The 24,107-nt window shown below is 28.8% G+C and overlaps 1 protein-coding gene across 3 annotated transcripts in view; it reads right to left on the bottom strand.

Moving 5' to 3' along the window:
- LOC111632902 (inhibitor of nuclear factor kappa-B kinase subunit alpha-like) overlaps positions 1-24,107 on the bottom strand; it is a 66,832-nt gene that overhangs the window by 22,077 nt on the left and 20,648 nt on the right. For all 3 annotated transcript variants that reach the window (XM_023377429.1, XM_023377428.1, XM_023377430.1), the window contains exons 2-8: positions 9,897-10,022; positions 5,881-6,102; positions 5,646-5,804; positions 5,472-5,561; positions 5,267-5,391; positions 1,885-1,992; positions 1,577-1,697 (exon numbers count right to left, since the gene is read on the bottom strand). In XM_023377429.1, coding sequence (XP_023233197.1) covers positions 1,577-1,697; positions 1,885-1,992; positions 5,267-5,391; positions 5,472-5,561; positions 5,646-5,804; positions 5,881-6,102; positions 9,897-10,007 — 936 coding nt within the window. In that variant the 5' untranslated portion in view covers positions 10,008-10,022. The remainder of the gene's footprint in view (positions 1-1,576; positions 1,698-1,884; positions 1,993-5,266; positions 5,392-5,471; positions 5,562-5,645; positions 5,805-5,880; positions 6,103-9,896; positions 10,023-24,107) is intronic.

Consider the following 24,107-nt stretch of genomic DNA (forward strand, 5'->3'; position numbering starts at 1 on the left):
AAATATGTAAATAATTCATGCTCACTGTCTGCACCCTATTATGTTGTATTCTATGTATTTATCATCCGTAAACGTTGTAAATATTTTGTTTCCCAAAGAGGCACACAATAACTAGGAATGAATTCAATTCAATTTTACTGATGTAATCCCAGCTAAGAATACTAATATGAAACTCCTGAGGTCATATCATGTTTTATGTATTGCAATATTTGTCCTTTAAGGGAAAGAATGTATCCTTGTGTGGTAAATTTTGAATACACAATATAAAGTTCAGAGGAGAACATATAAATATATACAATTCTGATACCTTAAATATATTTATTTGGAGAAATTGTTTTAATTGTGCTTTTCATTTGGATTTGTTATTGTTTTTAGCAAACTTAACCTCTTGTATTCTTTTGTTAGTCTTCGTTCGAATTTTTGTGTTTTCTGAGTTGGTCTGTTCTACACCTCTATGGACTAGATATTTCCACTTTCAAGTGCAAAGTTGTCCTCCTATATGAAAACTATTGATTTCAGAAATTCTTAGCACTGCACTTTAATGTAATTGTAAAAGTTGATTTAATGTATTCAGTCGCATCCAGGTGAAGCCAATAGAGTGTACACTTTAAAATAATGTATACAGTTTTTATTTTGCTATATTTAATGATTATTCACAGGTGGATTAAACAACAAAGAATGTGAATATGATATTCCCAAAATTTACAGGTATATCCAGAACTAGAACAGATTGAGCAAGAAATTTTTCCAGAGATGCTCTTACTTTGTATTCAGTTTGTTTTAATGAATATATTAGAAAGTTTAAAGTATAGTTTTGTTTTATTCCAGTATTGCATGATATTTTTTTAGAAATATGATATATTATCCATCATTTATTATAAAAGTGTAATATGCATAATGATCAAGTGTATGAGAGACTGTCAAATATAATCATCACAAGAACCTACATATAGAAAATACAGGGTCTTAAAGAATGCTATGAGAGAATGACTAATTCTTCTGTGCCATTCCATCAAATTTCTAAAATAGTAGTCTTTTTATTGATTTGCAAGACTGTTGCATCATTCAATGTAATGGATATATTTTATTTGTGAGGAAGATTAAAACATTTTGTATAATGTTGAAAGGCATATATAATAATTGATCTGGATTGAGAGGATTTTTAGTATTATTTTCAGGTTTCATGTATATGTTGTCTAATATAAGTTTTGTACATCATACAGACATTGATTATGCATTTTATGTTTGATTAGTTTCAGGAAAAAATTCTGTTAACTGTCTTACAATTCAATTAACTGTTTATGTTCTGTGTTAAGTTAACTTAGTGATACTGCTTATATATTTATTCCTGAAAAATGTCAGCTATTATTGAAAATAAATTTTATAAAAATTTACAACTATTAGTGAACACTTGTTCACGATAAAGCCAACAAAGAATTTCTTTTTTTTTGGTAGCATCTTTACTTCTTTGCATTAACGATATAATCAAAATAATTTCCACAAAAATAAAAAAATAAAAATTGGTCTGTTATAACCAGTTTCAGTAATATTTAAAGAAATTAATATCATTATTCACCTTTTTATTTAATATTTGGTCTAGAAGTTCGTACGTCGTCATGTCTCCCTCCCGACCTCTTCTGAAGGGATTCCAATCCAACATCAGCTTCAACCACATTTCCATATCTTTTTTGAAAATACTTTCAAATGAAATACATATATTTAGGCAAAAATTTTCAAAATCTAATATTAAAATATTAAATTTAAAATCAAGAGAATTTAAATTTGATTCCCTTCCTATGTAAAAGCAATTCTCAGATTGTCATTGTCATCCACAATCAATATATATAAATTTTAACAAAATTTTTAAATTTCTTAGAAACTTACTTTGTTATTTTTACGAAAGGAGACAATTCTTCCACAAACATGACTTTCCCCTCTTCGTCCAATATTGCACCAATGTGATTTTTAGTTTTATTAGAAACATGTTGCATCCTAATAAAATAAAGATTGTGTATTTTAAGATTCCATTTATGTAATTTAATATAGTCGTTATTAAACATCTTAATTTTAGATTTTAAAAAATCAGTTTTTCAAATAATAATTTAAATGTCAAATGCCTGTTATATCCTCAGATCAAGTTTCATTCAAATTAACAGAAAAAAAAGTGTAAAAATATGTTTCTTTGTTGATGAAATAATTCCAAATGACAAAAAATTTGTGATTTGATTACGTCATACCTTTCTTTGTAGACACGCACCTAAAAAAATTAAAGCCAAATTAATCTTGCACCTTATTACTTAACTTTTGAGTGAATGTTTTGTGTTTTGAATGAATATTGAATGTCTGTACACTAGTTTGGACAGAATCCTGAAATTTGAAGCTTAAAATAAAACTTGTGGAGCTACATTTTAGTAGAAGCATAGTATGCATTGTAGAGACAGTCTGGACTGCTTACAGTCAGAATGGTCAAGACTACTGCATAGCAATCTAGAGAAGTGTTTAAGATGACACCCATCCAAAGTATATTTTTGTTAGACAATTACAAAATCTTTTCAATCAGAAATTTATACAAAAAATTAGTTAAAATCCTCTTGAATTCTGAACAGTTCTAATAATTTATAAAGCAAATGGGAATGTTTTGGGAAAGACCTTGTTTGGAATGACATTTAGTGATGTCGAGATCACTAAATGTCATTCCAAACAAGGTGCTTGAATCGATTAGAATACATGCTTTGAGGAGAATGACATTCAGTGATCACTGAATGTCATTCTCCTCAAAGCATCTCTTCTAATCGAATGCATCTTCGTTTATCTTTTCAAAGCATCAATTTGCTTTGAATATTATTCCAAATTATAATAGAAAGCTTCTGAGTAATACAGGGTCTTCCAAAATGAATGCTACCATTTTAAATTACTGTAATTACATTAATTATTATCTGAGAAGTATGCAATGTACACCAATCGATAAAGTAACTGTTCAAGTTTCGTCTCCCATCTGCATTCAGACATCTTGTTGTCTATTACCTCTAGAAAGTGCCATAAACGAAAATGGCAACTCTGAAAAGTTGGAATCACTTTTCAATGTACAACGTTGTGGCTGCTGCGGGAGAAGTGACAGTGGATATGTTGCAGCGAGTGTAGGAAAAAGTCGAGTATCAGTGAGCAGATTATGTCATACAGCACACATCTGAATATATGCCATACAACATGAGATGCACACATTCAGAAATTTTAATGGGTAAATGTCAAACTTAAAACATTGGAAAACTGTCAAATGTGGATTACAATGCTCTCAGATAATAATTAATATAATTACACCAATTTAAAATGGTAACATTATTTTTGGAAAACCCTGTATATACCATCTTCAGAAATGTCACAAAGATCTTTAAACCTGGAATTCCTGAAGATAAGTATATATTATTCAACATTCTACTATAATTTATTATATTTCATCGATCCACTAAGTTACTTCCGCACTGTACATGTGTGCATTCACTAGTTTCAATTTTTACTTTCCCAGCTGTTACATATACATAACAATGGAAAGTATTGGAATCATGTCAAATTTGACCTTCCAAATTTTTTGCAAATCTCTATGTTTTGAGACCTTCTGAACACAAAAAGTAAAAAATGGAAAAAAAACTCTATGGATGTGTTGGCAAAACTCTGTGTGTTGGCATCTATTTTACTTAATATCTCAGGATAGGGTGAAGATAAAGAAACCAAATTTGGCATGGTAGCTTGCATATAAGAAGCATTGATGCTATTAAATTTTAGTGGTGAAAGGTCAAGGGGATGGAGAGAGAGAGGTGATCATGTATCATATCTTGCAAGGAATCAGATTTAACAAAGATTAAGCAGACAACTTTTGCTATTAGAACTGATAAAGAGCTTTTCTATAATAGCTTGTTTAGAGTTGTTTCCATTGTTCAAATGCAGTATTCCAAAAAAATATTTGTTACTATAATTCCTAAGTAACAAATATTATAATCGTTTCTCAAATAAACATTTTTACAAGCAAGCAATTTTTCTTTACAATATAAAAATAAAGAATTCAAGTCAAATAAAGCTTAATATAAAATAATATATAAAACTAATATTTTTTTTTTACAAAAGAAAATGAGGAGTATGTGGCAAAGTGATGCAAAATGCTGGTATGAAATAATGCAAATAATAATGTATTATTTTTAGTTACTTTTAACAAGTAGAAAAAATTTTGTCAATATACTCTATCATAAAAGAATGTTAATTCAAATAATCAACTTTTAATGGTTTCCTTCCTTATCAACTTCAAGTTAATTTAAGATTATAGTAATGTAAATTAAAGATAACTGCCAGAAGCCAACACTGTTAAGGATATTGTTCTTTGATTATAGCTACCAAATTACTTGATTAATTTTTACAGAATTTTTTCCTAAATTAAAATTAAGAATGATTACATATTATATTGACTAATTTAATAATTTATATATTTAATTAATTAGAGGGGGTCGGAAATCGCAATAAAAGTTTGAATTTTTTAAAAATATTTAAAAATATACGTGTCGCTTATATTCACCCTACTTTAAACCCTTGTCCTCCGGAGACGTATGAGAATGTCCCGGGAAATCCGACTCCAGCTGTTCTCAAGGTCATCCAGCTGTGTAAACAATGACTCATCAGTGTTAAATTTCACGGAAAGGCGAGACAAAGGAAAATAAAATTTGAAGCTTTTTCTTCAAAATTAACGCATTTCTTTCGTTTTTTTAGTTTTAAGTATTTTTTTAATGTATTTTTTATGCTTAATTACATCATAATTAATTACAGGTGGTCGTTAAGGGGTTAAATTTTTGCTGTTTAATGATATTTGAAAAATATAAGCATTTTAAGACAAATGTCAAGTTAAGCAACATCAAGATGTATTGTAATATTCTAAATATTAAACTGAACAGTTTCAGAATATATAGATATAATTGGTTTTAATGGACTAATGGTTAAAAAATTTGTTAAGGTAGCAGCCTACTGCTACTGGATTGAATTCGAATGGGTCAAAAAAGTTCAGAAAATTTTAGGAGTTGGTCCATATGGATATGTCAGGCCCCATCTCTCACCATTCAACAACCCCATCATATGCCTTGTTGAACCCATAAAGGCTTGCTTAAAAACTCAGTGCCCACTTAACAGAAAGAGTTAAAAAACCTGTGCTAGATTATAAAGATTTTTGAAGCTTTAATATACAGTATTATATTTTAATCTTTTAATTGCTTAGTGAATATTATCTTACCATTGAGGTGTATTCATGTGTGGCAAGAAAGGTCTTTGTCCAGTAATAACTTCATGCGCAACTAACCCAAAACTCCAATAATCAACAGTATTTGAATATTTATTTTGCATAAATAATTCAGGAGCCTAAATTTAAACAAAAAAACTTATTTATAATCTGAAATATAAAAAACGAGCATTCAAAAATTAATTACAAAATAACTTACTAAATATTGCAAAGTTCCAACAAATGAAGTACATAAACTACCTTGATCCAATTCCTTTGCATATCCAAGGTCAATTAACTTATAAATAATCTGTTTAATATTTGAGAAATTTTTATTTGCATAAAAGAGAATAAAACTGATTAAGTGTTAAAGATTTATATAAGTAATTCGTACTTTGTTATCCATTTCTTGTAACACGATGTTTTCAGGCTTTAAATCCCTGTGAATGATACGTTGCGAATGAAGATACTTAATTGCTGCAGCAATGTGCTTGATTAAATTTTTGACTTCTCGTTCATTTAGACCACAGCAATTTTCAGACTTGGATAACACCTTAAATAGGATTTATGCAAGATCTAAATGTTTCTTCTATTAGAAAATAATTAAAATATTTTTTCTTACAGTGTACCTTTCTCAAGTCTCCGCCACTACAATATTCCATAGCAAGAAGTGGCAGTTCAGTTTCTGGCACATCTAAAGCTGGAGGAACTTCTAATGCTTTAACAACATTTGGATGAGACAGCCTTTTCATAATATCGACTTCTAATTTCCACCTATGCTTGTGTTTTGGTGTCATCATTGCATCGTGACCCCATCTGCATTGTTTCAAAGCTATAGTTTCAGTGGAATCCTATAATATAAAGTGATTTCATTCTTATTATCTATAATTATAAAATTTACTTTTATTATTTTATTTCAGTTAAAACATATCAGTAGAAAATCGATCACTATCCAATGCAACAAATAAGAAAAATATCTAAGCAAACAATTTAACAAATATCAATAAAGATAAAAGCAATAATTTGATCATTTCAGATCTAATAATTAAAACTTTTAACTGAAATCAATGTTAATTATGTGTTATAATTGTTCCTGTGATTTTTTTAGTCAATAAAATTCTAGCATTCTAGCATTTTGAATGTTCTCTTGTAAAGATATGTATTTAGACAGAAAAAAATTTGCAAAACAAATTAATGTTTGGAAACACAATGTAGAAACTTTATATGTAAATAACATGTTCTTTCTTTCCACTAGATAATTTAAATTTGATTGCCTTTAGTAACAACTTACCTACATAATATTTAAATCCAAATGTATAAAATATAAAGTTAATCATAATATATCATAAGAATAACCTCATCCTTAAATTTAACTTCACATTCTTTTTGCTGTCTACATTGTAATAGCTTTGTTTTGTTTTATAATGTGTTACAGTATCCATAATTACTAAAACAATATAATTCATATGCTTCACATCTAAAGTTTTTACATTATAGTTTCAAAGATGATTTATATATTCAGTTAGATTAATTTATATAGATCGGTTTTTCAACTTAATGTTCAAATAAACTGAAAACACTCAAAAACAAGTTAAACTGGCTCAAATAATTTATTTTTATCAACTACTTTTTTGAAAAAACTTTCAATTTTGTCCATAATCTTCAATTTTGTATGCAAAAACTCAAGTATGAATAACTTAAGCACTTAAAACTTCTGTATTGTACCTCACAACAAAGTACTCACAGATCTTCTTGCATCTGATCATTTGTTAGATCTGGACCACCTTTATTTTGATTTTCTTCAATTTCATTAGATGATTCTCTAGAACCTTCTTCAGTAACAGTTTGATACATTATTGATTATATTATCATAGCAGAAATTGGAATTTCTTTGTCAATTGCCAATCAAGTTTTAAACTTTCCTTTTGATATATCTTCTGTAGTGTTATTTACGATGTCTTCAAAAGACAACTTCATATTCAGTTGTCTCTCTCTATTTTTAACCACTCAGCAGTGAGCAACAACTATAGTTGTCAAGGGTGATCATGTGGCAGTGGTGAGGGACTTGTCAAATTCTTTTAGGGGGTATCGCCAAAAACTAGCCTAAAACTACCGCAAAAAAAATTCACGTAAAAAATGAATTAAGTAACAATAAAAAAAGACTTTACTCTTTCAGAAAAAGATTTTGTAAACAGTTATGTCTAGTAAAGTAATGAGAAAAAACGCGTGGAAAAATACTTTAAAAAATTCCCACATTTATTCTCCACTATTGGGGGTAGAACCATACCCGACTAGTCCACTGTTGAAAGCAGGGCTGTGGAGTCGGAGTCGTGGAGTTTTGGTGTTTTAGTCAGAGTCGTCAAAAAATTTGCTGACTCCAACTCCTTTTTACTTATCAACTTGTTATGTATATAAAATGGAAAGGTATTGGAATCATGTCAAATTTGACCCTCCAAGTTTTTTTGCAAATCTACATGTTTGGAGACCTCCCGAACCACTCAAAAAAGTCAATAAAGGGGAAAAATTCGCACTCGTGTGTGTTGGCATCTAATTTTTTAATTTCTTTATTTTCTGTTCTGAGATATTAAACAATATCTCAGAATGGGTAAAGTTTAAGAAACGAAATGTGGCACTGTAGCTTGCATATAAAGGGGCATTGATACTATTAAATTTTGGTTCTTAATTAAAGGTCGACAGGGTGAAGACATAAAAGTGATCATGTGTCATATCTCTTAATGAATATCTTACTCGTTAATAGCGTTCAAAATTTAAAAAAATAAAATAAAACTCATCTCTACCCTCAAAGTAAGCTTTTTTGCCATTTTATAATAGTACAGTAATACCCCGAACTTACGCGATAGGTGGGACTGAGCGATAACCGCGTAAGTCGAATTCGTGTAAGTCGGGGTATAATTTCGCAATTTGTGTAAAATCCAAATTGGAGGTATGTAAGCTAATAAATGTTCTAGTTAATCTTATCTCGTCTTTCGATTTATTCACGGTTACAAGAAATCACCACATAGAGTCTTTCAAGTCTCCATAGATATAAATAACACAAAATAAATTGTAGCTATGTGTCGATTCCGTGCGACACGTCCGAACATGTAAGCTGAACAATAGTGTGGGGGAGTGAGTAATCAAAGAGTTTCCTGGCGCTCAAACAGAAGACGATTCGACGAGATTTGAAAATCGCATAACTCCGGGTTCGTGTAAGTCGGAGTAGCGTAAGTCAAGGTATTACTGTACAGTAAAATCGGTTAAGATGTTCTTGCCTAAGATGTTAGAATGTATATGGGGACATGATTTAGTTCAACCAATTTGATGCTTAATAACTAACTCCTGTGTTAAACCATCTGACTCCAATTCTGACCACTCCGATCACAGAAATTATTAGGCTTCAAACAGGGTGAACAAAATCATGCCCCCCACACACAGTCTAACATCCACACATATAGAAAAACCTTGAATCTTTTGCATATCTCGAAATTTCAAGGCGTCTTGAGTCCAAAAATGTAAAAATTTGGGAGGGGTCATTTTTTTTACCGAGCGCTACACTTTTCCTCTGTTATATATAACAGCCAGAAAAGTAAAAATTATAGAATACATATTTATATATTACTTAGAGAAGTCTTTTAGCTTTGGAATAAAAAGTTTCTATGCTCTATCTTTATTAGAACTCTATTTATTGAATCTTTTATTCTGAGGTCACATGATGACATCAGAATTTCCAGGTCTCTTTCGGTAACAAGTCCACCCCTGGTCAGAGTTGGAGTGAGTTGGATGGTAAAGAAAAGTCGAAGTCTGTAGATTTTTACGCGACTCCACAGCCCTGGTTGAAAGGTTAAAGCAACTCTCAATGGTTTTCTAAGATTCCATGATGTTGCCAAGAGATATAATGTGTCAAATAAAGAAATTCTTTTAGCAAGAAAAGTAATGTCAGTTTGTCATTGACTATCATCTAGCTCTAAAATTCTTGCATAGATTTCATTTCTGTAGTATGACTTTAAGTTATATACAATTCCTTGATCAGTTTTAATGTCTTATTTTAATGACAAATTAAAATGCAATGTCCAGAAAATGTCTACCAACAAAATATTTTCAGGTTTATATTCCATTTCACTAAACAGTTGTTAAAAAGGTTAACTGTCATAAAGGCATACATATTTGAATAATAACCCATTAGTAAATACATGACACCCACCCTTAAAATATATAGGATTTTTACTTTATCCAATTACTTGAAGTCTTGGCATCACAAGCATCATAATCAATTATAAAATCAAAGAATGTATTCTTGGATTGGATATTCAAGTATTTTTTTTTTTAAATCTAAGTCGTCTCCAATTTAAAAAAGCCTGTTCAATTAAAGATTGGTGCAATTAGTAAAAGATTATTTGACTTCTAGTTTTTACACCAAATCACTGAAAGTTTTATAAAATCCAACATTATCCAAACATTTTCATGTAAAAATTATTAAAGAATATTACCTTTTCATAACCAAGCTTTTTTCAGCTAAAATTCTTTTTTAATAGCATAAAAATGAAATACCTTGAGAAGTCTAAGATAAATTTAAATCTGTCATTGTATGATTAAGATTTTTTGTTCATTTTATTATACTTTTTAATAGAGTAGAAGTAAATATTACCTTCTTTTTCCATAATATCACCATTCCAAATCCTCCATGTCCTAATATAGGTCCTCTTATCCAGCCATCAATCTCAGTTCCAACTTCAACTGGTCCTCCATTATGCTCCATATTCCTATTTTACAACTGAAACAATAATATTTCCATACATAAAACAAGCAAATAAACATTCTTTTCACATGTAATTTAGAAAGTGTAAAGAAAAAATATTTTAAATTATTATTATAAACCTTTTATATAATTTAATAATTAATTATCAGATTCAATTATTTAGTTGTACTTATTTACAAATCAGTCAATATTGCAATCCTCTGATAAATTCTTTAATCAGTAGTATCTGTGTAACATTTTGCAATGAATAGCTAAGTATTAAATTTTTGTATCTCAAACCAAACAATCAACATATTAACTGCAATAACTTTCTTGTGAATGAATCAATTTACTCGGAATTTTCTTCAACATTTTTCTATTTATTTTATAATTAATTTTTTTATCAAGAATATTTATTTCTTATCAGTTCATGTTTCTATTATTGAAACTTCCTGTGCAAATATGACTAAAAAAAAAATTGTAAAGTTATATCATGCATTATTAATATATAACCACATAACTATTCTGCTAGATAATGATATCATTTAATAGTATGTAGTAGAATAATTAAATTTTACAAAATTTCTTAAGGCAGATTTCAATAAAAATGTTTGAATCTATGCATATTTATAAAAGATAATTTCTAAATTCATGCAGGGTGTTCAACAATTTCCAATTTCCCTGAGATTTCTAGAATGAAAACTTGCATTTTTTCCTGACTGAACGAAAACAACTCACTGCAGAAATTAAAAACAGTTCACAGTTTATTTCATGTTATCAAATAAACTCACAGTTGTAAGGCTATTTAATTCCCTTTATTACAAAGCATCATTAATTTTTTCATTTTGATTAATGAATTCATGTATTATTGCTTCAAAATGTGCAGAAGATTGTATATCATGTACAGGTTCAACATGACAATTTTATTAAAATACAGATATTAGAATTGGCATTGTCAACCTTATAATGTAAACCAAAACTATGTTTTCCAAATTAAGCAATTTACAGTAAGTAAAAAAAAATCACAAAATAAAAAATAATCATACTCTTTATTAATTATAGAATAAAATAAACCTTCCTCTTTACAATTCTTCCAAATGTGCATTAATGTCCCAAATCATCTTATTAGCTTCTGCAAGATCCATCATCTCCTTTTCTTTAGATCTTTTGTCATTTTTGTAGCCGTTGACTTTTCACTCTACTCTTTCTCTTGCCTTATGTCTTCCTGTTTAAGCTACAAAGGTATCTTCTTTTTGGTTTACCATTAAGCATTCTTTGTTGATTGAAAATCCACATTCTACATGATTATTACAGTACTGTGGGACAGTATTAAAATCATCTTTGGAAATGTTTCAAATTCTTTTACATCACATTGATGTGACATACTAAGCCAAAAAGAATCAAACCTGTCATGCTGTCTGGAGTAGTGTTTAACCATATCACTAATTCCTGGGATGATAAAATGTCTATATTGCTTAGCAATTTTATCAGTTGTAGAACCATTTATCCAGTTATTAGTCACATGAGTTTCTAATGTAATATCTAGCAGTTTTTGTGCTCTCTATTCCTTGCATAAGCTAAATTTAAGCATGACAGTATTTCAGTGGAAATTTTTTCATCAATTTGGCAGTTGCAAACTGCTTATAAATTGTAGTCTTTTTGAAATTCTAATATCACTCTATTAGTTACTACCTTCATTCTAACTTTTCTAATTTTCCAATCTTTGGAGGCATATCCAAGGTCTACTGTATGTACTGTGCAGAGATTTTCTGCTTTGTTGAGATCCACATCAGTAATGAAACTCACAGAATGTTTTAATTTGCAATCAAAGGTTCAGAACAGACTTTTATTAAGGAAATAGTTTAAAAAAAAGTGACAAGTGTCAAGAAATTAGTAACCAAGAAGTGACAATTAATTTACAAAAAATGAAGGCATAGGAATGTATTCACCAAAAACATCTCATATCTCTGAATTAAATTAAGCATATTTAATCCAGATATTACATATAAATTATATAAACATATTATTGATCAAACTACTGTTTTCATAAAAAATAATTATTTGTTATTATAAAATCTATATTGTCTAGTAAATTAAACATTTATAGCAAGTAAAAGTTGTTAATTTATATAGATTTCACCATTAAAATCAACAAAATTTCAATAAATGGGTGATACTCAAATAAGGTAAAATCAATTAACCATAATGAAATCTGTTCAAATTACAGTTAACAGGTTTAACATGCTGTAATACTGGAAATTATACTAATGTCACTTAAAATGTTTTGCTTCTGAGCTCCTCATTTATATTTTGAATCTAATACACATTTCATTTCTCAGCTTCTCATAAAGTTGAAAAAAAATGCACATTAATTAAGATAGAATAAGCATGGTAACATCTTTCCAAAAGAGACTTTTAGTTGAAATAGTGACCAGTTCCAAACCCTGCAAGCATTGTTGAAGTATAGATGGATTCTACATACCATTTATTTGGTAAGAGCTTTGAAACAGTGTTGTGAACAGACCTCCACTACTATCTCATTTCCAAAGAAAACTGACTGCTAGCTAGGGTTGACAACTGCTTTTCGGTGAATCCCACAACACTTAAAAATAAGCTGTTTACAATTGAAAAAGCTACATTTTTTCATAAAACAATTAAAAGCTGCATAATTAAAATTTTATACTTTCTTGAAACATTGGAGTGAAAATATTAGTCCCACTGTCCCATAATAATAGTAGCAAATGAATATTTAAATGGGAATTATTGGCGAATACAGCTGTAAGTTATATTGTAGTGCAAAATTGCAAAGCCTTCAATCAAAATTAATTTTTCATGACATCTGTCATTTGTTTTGACACATTTTTCAATTTTTGGTTTAACCTAAATTATTTCAAATTATAAGTATTTTTCTAATTTCATTTTATTTCAGTTGAATATCAACCCATTATAAAGGTAAGATGAAAAAAAGAGAGTTTTCGAGCAAAGATCAAGTTGCAATTGTTCAGTTCTTGATATATCGAAAGTAAAACGAAAAGTTGCAAAAAGATGCAATTATGTTAACTGCAAAACAATTTGAGTGTAAAAGAATGAACATATCAAGAATTTGGAAACGTGCTTCTAAAAATAATTGTCAAAGTGAATCTTATGCTAATGTTGATTCATTGAAAAAAAAAATGTGGATGTCAATGCAAAGATGATGGAGAAAAACTTAGACATATTCCTCTTAACAGAAGACGCATCATAATATCAGCTGCTCACACCATTTAAGTTCCCAAATCTACATTATTCCAAATTTTTAAAAAAGGAAAATCCATAAAATGAGTTTCAAGCACCATCAAACCATTTCTTACAAATCAAAGCTTTGAAGCCGAGAGATCCTACCTACAAGTTTAAAATGCAGTAATTAAATTATTGAAAAATCCAGAAACTATATGAACACTCAAAATGAAAATTAGGAGTAATATTTTTAATTCATTGTTTAATTTAATCTAGTACAGTGGAACCTCGGTATACGACCTTAATCCGTTCCTGATGTTTGGACTTATACCGAATAGGACGTATACCGAATCAACTTTTCCCATAAGAAGTAATGTAAAAATGATTAATCCGTTCTCATGAAAAAAAAAATGGCTGGCTTTAAACACCTTGCTTTCCTGCTTGATTTTTCATGAGATCAGCATGTATCTTTTTAGCTTTCTCACAAATAATTGCTTCTGATACGCTGTCTCTAGCACACTGTTTTTCAGTTATCCAAAGCACAAGCAATTTCTTAACATGATCTAATGTCTTCAATCTCTGTTTAGAAATTGATTTAACTCATTTCGCAACATTAGCAGATTTAATAATGTCTTTATTTTTCGCAATTGTCGATATCGTCGTTCTCGGAATATGGTATGCAACAGTTAAAATCTCAAACACGCGTGCCACCTTCTCAACAGTCTTCTTTTTTCAGTTCCATTGTGATTTTAGTCATTTTTTTTAGTTTTCTGTTGCTTTTCATTTGCTTTTTGCAATTCATGATTAATAAAAATAATAAAATTTTACTTACAAATTAAAATCAGAAGAAATTTAACAAAGTTATAAACTGTGGCACTGCGAATGTCTAGTCTGGCCTAGTACACCGATAGTGCTACTTGTTCATCGATGGCGCGTATAATTGAATTAAGTCGTATACCGAACAAAAATCGTATACCGAGCAAAATTTGTTTCATCCAAACAGGACGTATTCCGAGGTACCACTGTATTTTGATAATAAATGTTGTATTCTATATTTATTTTCTCCTATTATTATGGGACAAATTAAATTCATTAACTGCTACTATTATTATGGGACAGAGGGAGTAGTAATTTTTATACTTAAATTTAATCAGCATGCATGATGTAAGCTTAGATCATTGTGCATATCATGTGGCTTAACAATTCAAATCGCTTCTATTGTTTCCTTTCCTGTTATATGATGCATTATACACTCTGCAATAATATTTGTTTTTTTTCCTTTTTCAGGTTTAATATCAAATTCCTTGAGATTTCCAAGACTTTTCCCTTATCTGATAAATTCTCTGACATTTCCAGGTTTTCAGGTCCATTGGAAACCCTGGAATAATCATGGAATAAATTATCTGAATCTTCAAAGGATCAAAGAAAGCTCTGCAAAGGTTCCAGAAAAATCAGGGTTACTGACTTGCAATATATGTTGGCCAGTGTAATAGATTCACGGCTGCCATGTAGAGTAGCAAACACACCCAAACAACCTTAAAATGCAGCAAAATCTTTACTAACTAGAATGTTTTTGATTGTTTTTAATGACCATCCTCGAGTAGAATACAAAATGGAATGCCAAACAGAAGTTTAAATAGTAACATTCTATAATACAAATTCAAACTTGATGATTGGACCATTAACCAATCGTAAAAAAAAAAAACAAATGTGTAACATTAAACTAATTCAAAAATAATAACATAAAAATAAAGTAAAATAAGTACCAAGAATAAACAGTTAATACATAAATACAATAAAATAAATAAAAAATATATAAACAGTCCATGCCATAACCATCATAGAGCCTCAAGTCACTTGCATAGTGAATATTCAAAAAAGGACTTTTATGCTGCCAAAAGAGATTTAATGTCCCTGAAGTTGATATATTATCCCTGATACAAAGCCTTGAAAATATGAAAGGCCTCTGTATATTAGCAGTCAGCAGTTCCCCATCTTTTGGATAATCCTAGCATTAGGATAATTCAATTCCACGCTTGTATAACCTTGATTAGCAATAGCATAGACAATAGGAAATTAACTCAGCCATTGTTAAGACAATGGCTGAGTTAATTTCCTGATGTCATCCTGGTACTCTTTTAAAAGCTGTTGAATGAATCTTAGGGTAGCCCCAACATAGCAAAGGTCAGGTGCTAGTCTCTGGTCCATCAACAATACTGTATGTTGTAGACACCTGGAACCTGCCTCATGTCTGGAGGATCTTAATCATTTCTGTTTTTCTTTTGCTGCTTGTTTGAGTATGTTTGAAATCAGGGATGCAGTCCAAAAAAATCTGTATTTGCTTTTATACATACAATTAATACATTCATTGAGTTAACAAAATATTTATTTCAAATGTTAGAACAAAGGTATGTTTTATTAGTCAAATTCCATACACTGAAAAGCTGTTCAGCTTTTCAGTGTATGGAATTTGACTAATTATTATTGCCAAATTAGTAGTGGCAACTACTATATTTTATTCCAACAAGCATTGAAATTTGAGAAAAAACTTAAGAGAAAGTATAATTAATATCCTAAGTCAAAAAAATAGGGGAGAATTTAAATTAAAAAGTAATAAAATGAATGGAATGATAATGATGACTTAGATGACAATAATGATGATTTGGAAATTTTTCAGAAATTAAATATTTTTAAATAAAAAAAAAAAAGGTTAATTAATGCAATACAAATAATTTTAATATCAAAATGTAATATAAGAATCTTTTAACCCAATTTTTAGATTAATGCTGAATGATTTAATTATTAAATAGTAACATTATTATAACTTGATGCAATCATTAGAATTTATGTTAAAACTTGATTAATTCCATTCAGTCTAGAGCTACCTGATTTTCAATGATATTATAAGAGGGAAAACACCAGAGATCCACTAATATATTTATTTACAAATATTTATATCATTATAAAATTATATGATTGTCAGTGGTTTTACAGAAGATAAATCAACTGAAGTTGTTATAGATGTGATTCAATACACATTGATATTTTATGTAATATTCTATATCATCATGGAATTTGTAGGATGCCTCTTCTATGGCTTGAGTCTTACTTAAAATTGAGTTAAAATTAATAGTAGTTATTCTAAGATTTTTAGGCAATTAGCAAGCACTGTTAATGAATAACACTTAAAGATAAGCTGAGATTTTGAAAAATGATAATAGACTGAGAAAAATTTAATCAAAAATTAATTTTTTTGTTACACAATCAAAATTGAAAAATGAAAAAACAATAAAGATAAGTTACATTTATCGTCATTTTTTTATTTTTATTTTTTTATTTTTAGGTTAGTTAATAAATATCTACCCTCGAATTTGAAGTTTGAAAGGTAATTGGGAAAAATTAAAAGATTTCAAAAACAAATTTTATCAATATTAAATTATTGGGAGTTTACTCAAATTTATAATTTTGCCTAACGCAGCATTTTTAAAGTTACAAAATGTTTTAAAATTTAAATATGTCGATTGATAATATAGCAATTTAATTCTTAAATTCTAACATATTCTAATTCTAATTGGTCTACTTTATATGCCATCATCTGAAATAACCAATTTGCAAGTTATTGTAATCAACAATATAATGGCACAAGTTAGCAAGAAAGAGTGGTGACCCTTGTAATTTCTTAGAAATAGGCAGGATTCCTGTCCTCTCTTAATTTTTGCCATGTATTGGAGCAATTGTATTCTAGATCAAGCAATGTTTAGGTATGTGATTGAGACACACTGAGCATATTTTGGAAATTGTTTGGCATCTTCTATCCAGGGATCATGTGTAACAAAAAACTTTGTCCAAAACAATGAATTCAACAGCATCCAAATGAAACATAGTTGTTATTTTGAAATTTCTGCAAAGATTTTGTAAGCCATGTAAAAAATTCTGTTTTGGATTTTCTCAAACATTCTGTTCAAATCAGACCAATTCAGATCAATCTACATCAACAATCTAAAACAGTTCACATATTTGCCACATGTTAGATATCACTTCTTTTTTTCCGACAACCTGGGCTTAGAAATTGGGTGGCAAAACTAGGGGTGTAGAATATTTTCAGGATCCAAAATTTTCTGAAAAATTATTGCATACAAATAAAACAATTTAGAAACCAAGCAATAATTATCACTACATATATATATACAAACAAACAATGAAGTCCAATATTTTAATAATATGCCAAACAACTGCCAGATTAAATTAGACTATTTTACCAGTAAAGAAAAGCAGTAAAGAAAAAAAAAAAAATAATAATAATAGTGGTAAAGTAGCCTGATTTAATCTGGCAATCACTTGGCATATTATTACCACATAGTTTAGAAAATTCAAATTATATAAATCTCATCATACATATAAATTATATAAATATCATCATACAAATAATTAAATAGGTCTGCTATATAATTTTCCATACAACACTAACCCAAAAATTAACATTTTCTTTTTTTTAAATTAAAATAATGCTTTAACTTAACTACGTGTTGCCATCATAAGACACCATATACAATTATAAACTTGATGTAATGTGAAGTCAGTGGGTGTATCTCTATACAACTTCAGTCATTATTATAACATGCGTGTATCTAGGTTTATTTCTCTATGTGAGATTTAGGCACTATTTGCAATGTGAGGGAGGTTTAATCGAGAGGGGAAAACATAACATTTAATAATTAATCGGTGACGCAAGTACTTTATCGCTCTCGATTTCTATTATTTTTATGATTATTATTATTTCATTGTACTTGCTGTATCATTATCATTATTATTTATATTCATAAATATGATGATAATCACAATCAGGATGTCTGACACCAACTGAGGGTTAGTAATAACTTCTTGACACAAGCAATGTATGGCATTAGGTAATGTATGGGACCTAATGTGGGTGGATGGAGGAAGGAAATTTAGAGAGACAGGGAGGTCTGGAAAGAAGTATGCTCAATGATATTATTATACTAAAAACAAACTATTTTTATTTATGAGAATGTATATATAAATTATACAAAGAAAATGACTTCAGAAATTCATGAGACCCGTGACAATAGAATATTCTACCACAAAAACTCTCTTATCAAATGTTCTATTCTTAAACAATTATCCTAACAATTAATTCTAACATTGGAGAGAGAGAGAGAGAGAGAGTTTACATTCAATTGCATGTGGATAAATACCTCAAGATCATATGATGTCGACTGTTTTTCTCTAATGCTAGGAAGAATCACTCTTACCACAAATAAAATTAAAGTTTGGGTTTCTCTTTAATTGTCCAATGCGGCAGTGATTTGATCAAAAGACTAATCCTAAACTGCAGTAATACTGAATGAACAAGGCAACAGGACATTTAGTCTCACTCTTAGAAGAAAGAACTGGACTAGAGGGTTCTCTCTAACTAGACTACCATGATAATAACAACGAACTGAACTGGACGACCTAAATGACCTTTTGGTAGTCCTTTCATATCTTTTTGGTCTGTCCTTGACTCAGAACACTTCCAAAATTAGTAACATCAGATGAATAGATTGTTAACAGCTAATCTCAATTTTCTTTCTCTTGCTTTCTGAGAGTGACTGACTATCTTGGAAAAGAGCATTGTCAGAAAGGAAGTGTTATCTGGCTACTTTCTTGTCGATTTATCTTTTAAAATTTCTCTCTTTAAATTTTAAGTATTTGAATTAATTGTAAAAATTCTCTGAGTCATTCAGTCTCTGTTAGTAGTCAAGTTTCTACAAACTGAAGCCTGGTATCTCACATAGTGCATTCATTAATAGAAAAAAAAACTGAAGTTCATGCCATGAACAACTTATTTTAGTGTGGATACTAATTAGTGAGCTTTCTGATGTCCAAACACAGAATTTACTTATAATGATAACACTGTTCTCTGGTAGAGTTATTTAAGAAATGTACTAATATTTTGCAAAAAGTATTGACTGACTTTACTATCATCATAATATATTTCTTTTAAACACGGCCATATTATTATATTTTTAAATATATTTTGACATTAATACATTATTTTATAGTAAATATATGAAAATGTATGAAAAATAAATATTATTATTTATAAAATGATGATAAAATTTCTACTTAGCTATTTAATCAAGATAATTCAGAAAAAGTTTTTAAACTTATTCATTTGCAAATTTTGCACATGAATAGGGAACAAGTGAATATTTTGTTTTAATTCAAACTGACACAAAATTTCACTCATTAAATAGTGTTGTAAAGAGTTTTGAAATAAAAACAATTTTTCTTTTTCAGTTCTTTTTAAAACTCTGTTTCTGTTTTGATTTTTATCAAAAATCAAAAATATGGTACCATAATTGAGACTAACTTGTCCTTACTGCAAGCACATAACCTTTTAAATAGGCAACGATGTAACAAGTAAATGAACTAAACAGAAGCAAAGTAAACAACTTTCCAATTTTACTTTTAAAATGCAAGAACCTGCATTTTGGCAAATTTCCCCAATTAATGTCTACAGGCTTAGCTAAGATGCTACTCCATTTTTACAGCTATTGTAATTATATTTTTTCTACCAAAACAGACTCTTAAGGATTTATTTACAGCTGCCTTATACTTTGGCCTTCTTATCAGTAGGGTCAAAGGTCGATTATTTATCTGTTTATGGATGTGTGGAAAGGGAAAAAGAAAGAATTTAAGATTATTAATATTTTTTTGGTTTATAAAAAAATTGTTTAAAAATTTGTACAAGTTAAATATATTGTTTCTAACAGTTATAAATAGGCCAAGATCACCAAGACGGTCAGAAACAAGCATCATATTTGGTATGCTGAAGCCATAAAAATTTATAATCAGCACACGAAGGCCATTCCATTAATTATAAGGACCACAATACATACGGTGACCATATTTTTTGGGGGAAAATAAAGGACATATCGAAGAAAATTAAAAAATCTTATAAAATTCATAAGTTTATAACATTTATTACACATACATACACATTGTAAAAATTCAAATAACATTAATTTTGATACTTTCCAGTAGAATTAATTTTTTTTAATAGCACTGGTTCACGCTTTAAAAAGTCATAAAATTCTATACAGTTCATTTGAAAGTTGTATTTGACAGAAATAATGTGCTTACTTTTAACTGGGTTTTTTTCATTCGTCCACATATTATTCACCAATGAAAATATTCGTTCGACGATGCATTAGATCCAGGGAGACAAAGAAAATTCTACGATTTTACAAATGTTTTTGAAAGCAATTTTTTGCTGTAAAATGTTCAAAAATCTCAACCCACTTTTGATGGCAGGCCTTGTTATTCTGTCGCCATTCGTCGATCTTTTCGTTTGTGACATATTTTTTTACACACAAAACTTCATCAAATAATTCACTGTCGAGTATATTTACAGACCAATGATTCGAAATAAAAATCTAGCTTTCCTCTACCTTCACCCACAAAGGGATTTTGAATAATGTGACCCATTCAAACACCTCTATTTCAATAAAACACATGTCCCAATTATTTAGCACATTAACAGTAAATATGTCACGTGCTCAAGCCCCCGAAGATTGTCGACAAGTGTCGACGAATGCTCACCAACGCTCCAAGTGTATCATCCACCAACCAGAAAGTTAAAAAACTATCACAAAAATCCTCATAAGAGTGTCCCCCCCTTGGTACTGTCAAAGGGCCGTTGGGTTGACGATACACTGCACTACCGCACTCTATGTAGCAACGTATGGACATGATGACAACACTGATTGCGATGGCGTACACGAAACTAAGTTGTTCAATATATTATTAAAAAAGTTTTTAAACTTTGCATTGAATTTACAAAATAAAGGACAAAATGCNTTGGGTTGACGATACACTGCACTACCGCACTCTATGTAGCAACGTATGGACATGATGACAACACTGATTGCGATGGCGTACACGAAACTAAGTTGTTCAATATATTATTAAAAAAGTTTTTAAACTTTGCATTGAATTTACAAAATGCCTATTTTATAAAATAAATAAAGTTAGAGGACAGAGCAGTGAAATAAAGGACTGTCCTCTTAAATAAAGGACGTATGGTCACCGTAACAATACATTATCTTCAGCACAGAGAGAGATTGACATCCTATGACCTGAAAGGATATTTATTCACAAGCATTGCCATCATTAGGGTTGTCTATTTTGTATATAATTAGTTTTATTTACATTTTGTCCTTTATTTTTTGCCCTTGAGTGTAACATTTATTTAAATGCTTTTGTACTGTTTATTATTTTATTTTTATTTACATTTTTATCATTTGTATTTATCTATTTCTGTTTCAATTTAAAAATATATGTGGCAATGCATATACTATATATATATATAGTATCTACATTCTACATTCCTACATAGCTACATTCATACATTATATATACATATATAAGAATGTATATATATATATACACATATATACATTCTTATTCTACAATAAGTTAAGTATCTCCCCAAGTTTTTTTTTTATCTATTTATAATTTATTTTGTATACTAGTACTTTCTATGTATTAACAGGACTTATTATACTGGAAAATTATGGATGCAGATATTTAGTCTTACAGTTCAAAAATAATGTTCTTTATTTAGTTCACCTGAACACATACACATCAAACATGTGTTTCGGACCTGTTCGTCCCGCCTCAGCAGGCCTTTAAACGACACTTTCTATAATTAACAATAATAAAAACATTTTTCTGTACAATTATCTCTAAAATTAAACAAAAACATAAAACATTTTCCGACAATAAATATTTAAAAACTCTTACAACTTCTGTTTTTCCAATCTTCACTATATTTCCAATTAAACTTCCGATCCACAACAACCATACAATTTTACCCATTCCTAATTTTTTAACATTAAAATCAGTTTAAAACAATAAATTTAATTATTATCTAAAATATTATTTCCATTCACTTACTTCTTTTGGTTTTTCTGTGTCTACTTAATTTTATTTTCAATACATTCCTATTTCCTCATTTATACTTCCTCCTCCCTCCTTTTTATAATGCTTAACCATGATTGGTGAATCTCTCTACCATTATTGTTATACATTTTATTAGTTTGCCTAATTATATTTAAATGCTCGTACAATTGTCTTTTATAATTATTTTTTTCCTTTTTTCTAATTTTTACCGTATTTAAATCTATNAAATTATGGATGCAGATATTTAGTCTTACAGTTCAAAAATAATGTTCTTTATTTAGTTCACCTGAACACATACACATCAAACATGTGTTTCGGACCTGTTCGTCCCGCCTCAGCAGGCCTTTAAACGACACTTTCTATAATTAACAACAATAAAAACATTTTTCTGTACAATTATCTCTAAAATTAAACAAAAACATAAAACATTTTCCGACAATAAATATTTAAAAACTCTTACAACTTCTGTTTTTCCAATCTTCACTATATTTCCAATTAAACTTCCGATCCACAACAACCATACAATTTTACCCATTCCTAATTTTTTAACATTAAAATCAGTTTAAAACAAGAACAGAGGGCCTTTTCCGGTAAGTTTTTCTCAAATAAATATAACAAATTGGTTAAAAAAATAGGATATCCAACCTTAAAAGAAAAAGAAGAATTTGAAAGAAAACTAATATTAAACATGACAGACGTAGAGATACCAGAACCAGTCAGAAGAACACTGAATCAAGGATTAGATTATAATGGACCGGAAATATTGAAAACTGAAGACATCGCAGATTTACAGAACATCTATTATGGAAGTTTTTAGAAGAGGAGAGAGAACAAATAAGAACAGGTATACAAAATATAATTAAAAATAAGAAATTAAATAAAAAAACGAAAAATAAGATTAAAAACTTTAAGAGAAATTTAAATAATGTTAAATTGTTTTTAACACAAAATAATTTAGAAATACTTGAAGGGATAAAACCAAACAAATAATAATTATGGAAAAAGAAAGTTATTAAAGAATTAATTCAAGAAGGAAGTTATAAACAGCTCAACAAAGATCCAGTAAATGATCTAATGAAAACATTAGACAAGGAATTAAAAAACTTAAAAATACAACAACAACAAGTAACAGAAGAAGACATTAACTACATAAAAAGAGAAGATAACAGAACACCAAAATTTAATATAAGAGTAAAAACACATAAAAATCCTACTAAATATAGACCTTTAATAGATGTTAAAAATTACGTATATTATAATCTAGAAAAATATTTAAAGGATAAATTAAATTTATTAGAAGTTTCTCAATATAGTATAAAAAATGTAGATGACTTATTAAATAATTTAAAGAATATAACAATTAATGAAAATATGAAGTTGATGTCACTTGATGTTGTTAATATGTATCCTAGCATAACAATAGAAGATATAGAAATTTCTTTAAGAAAAATAAATACACCAGATTGGATAATTAAATTATGCCTAATGGTAATGAAAAATAATTATTTTCAGTACGATAAGAAATTCTACACCCAAACAGAAGGAATACCTATGGGTACATGTATAGGTCCAAAATTGGCCGAAATAACAATGATACAAATAGATGAAAAGATCAAAAATATAGAAGGTATTGAATTTTACAGCAGGTATGTGGATGATTGCATAATAATTTTTGATAAAACGAAAACAAATGAAGATATAATTATAAATAAGACCAATAAGATAAAAGAGAATATTAAATTTGAATTAGAAAAAGAACAAAAGAATAGTATAAATTATTTAGATATAACAATAGAAAGAAAAAATAATAGGTTAATTTATAAGAAATATGTTAAACCAATGCAAATACCCAAAATAATTAACTATAAATCTGTGATTCCGGTCAGTATGAAATATAATATATTTAAAATGTATATGACCAAAATAAAGAAAAGA

The sequence above is a fragment of the Centruroides sculpturatus genome, unplaced genomic scaffold (genome assembly GCF_000671375.1).
Source record: "Centruroides sculpturatus isolate CEXI.00-Female unplaced genomic scaffold, Cexi_2.0 scaffold808, whole genome shotgun sequence".
Classification (NCBI taxonomy): domain Eukaryota; kingdom Metazoa; phylum Arthropoda; class Arachnida; order Scorpiones; family Buthidae; genus Centruroides; species Centruroides sculpturatus.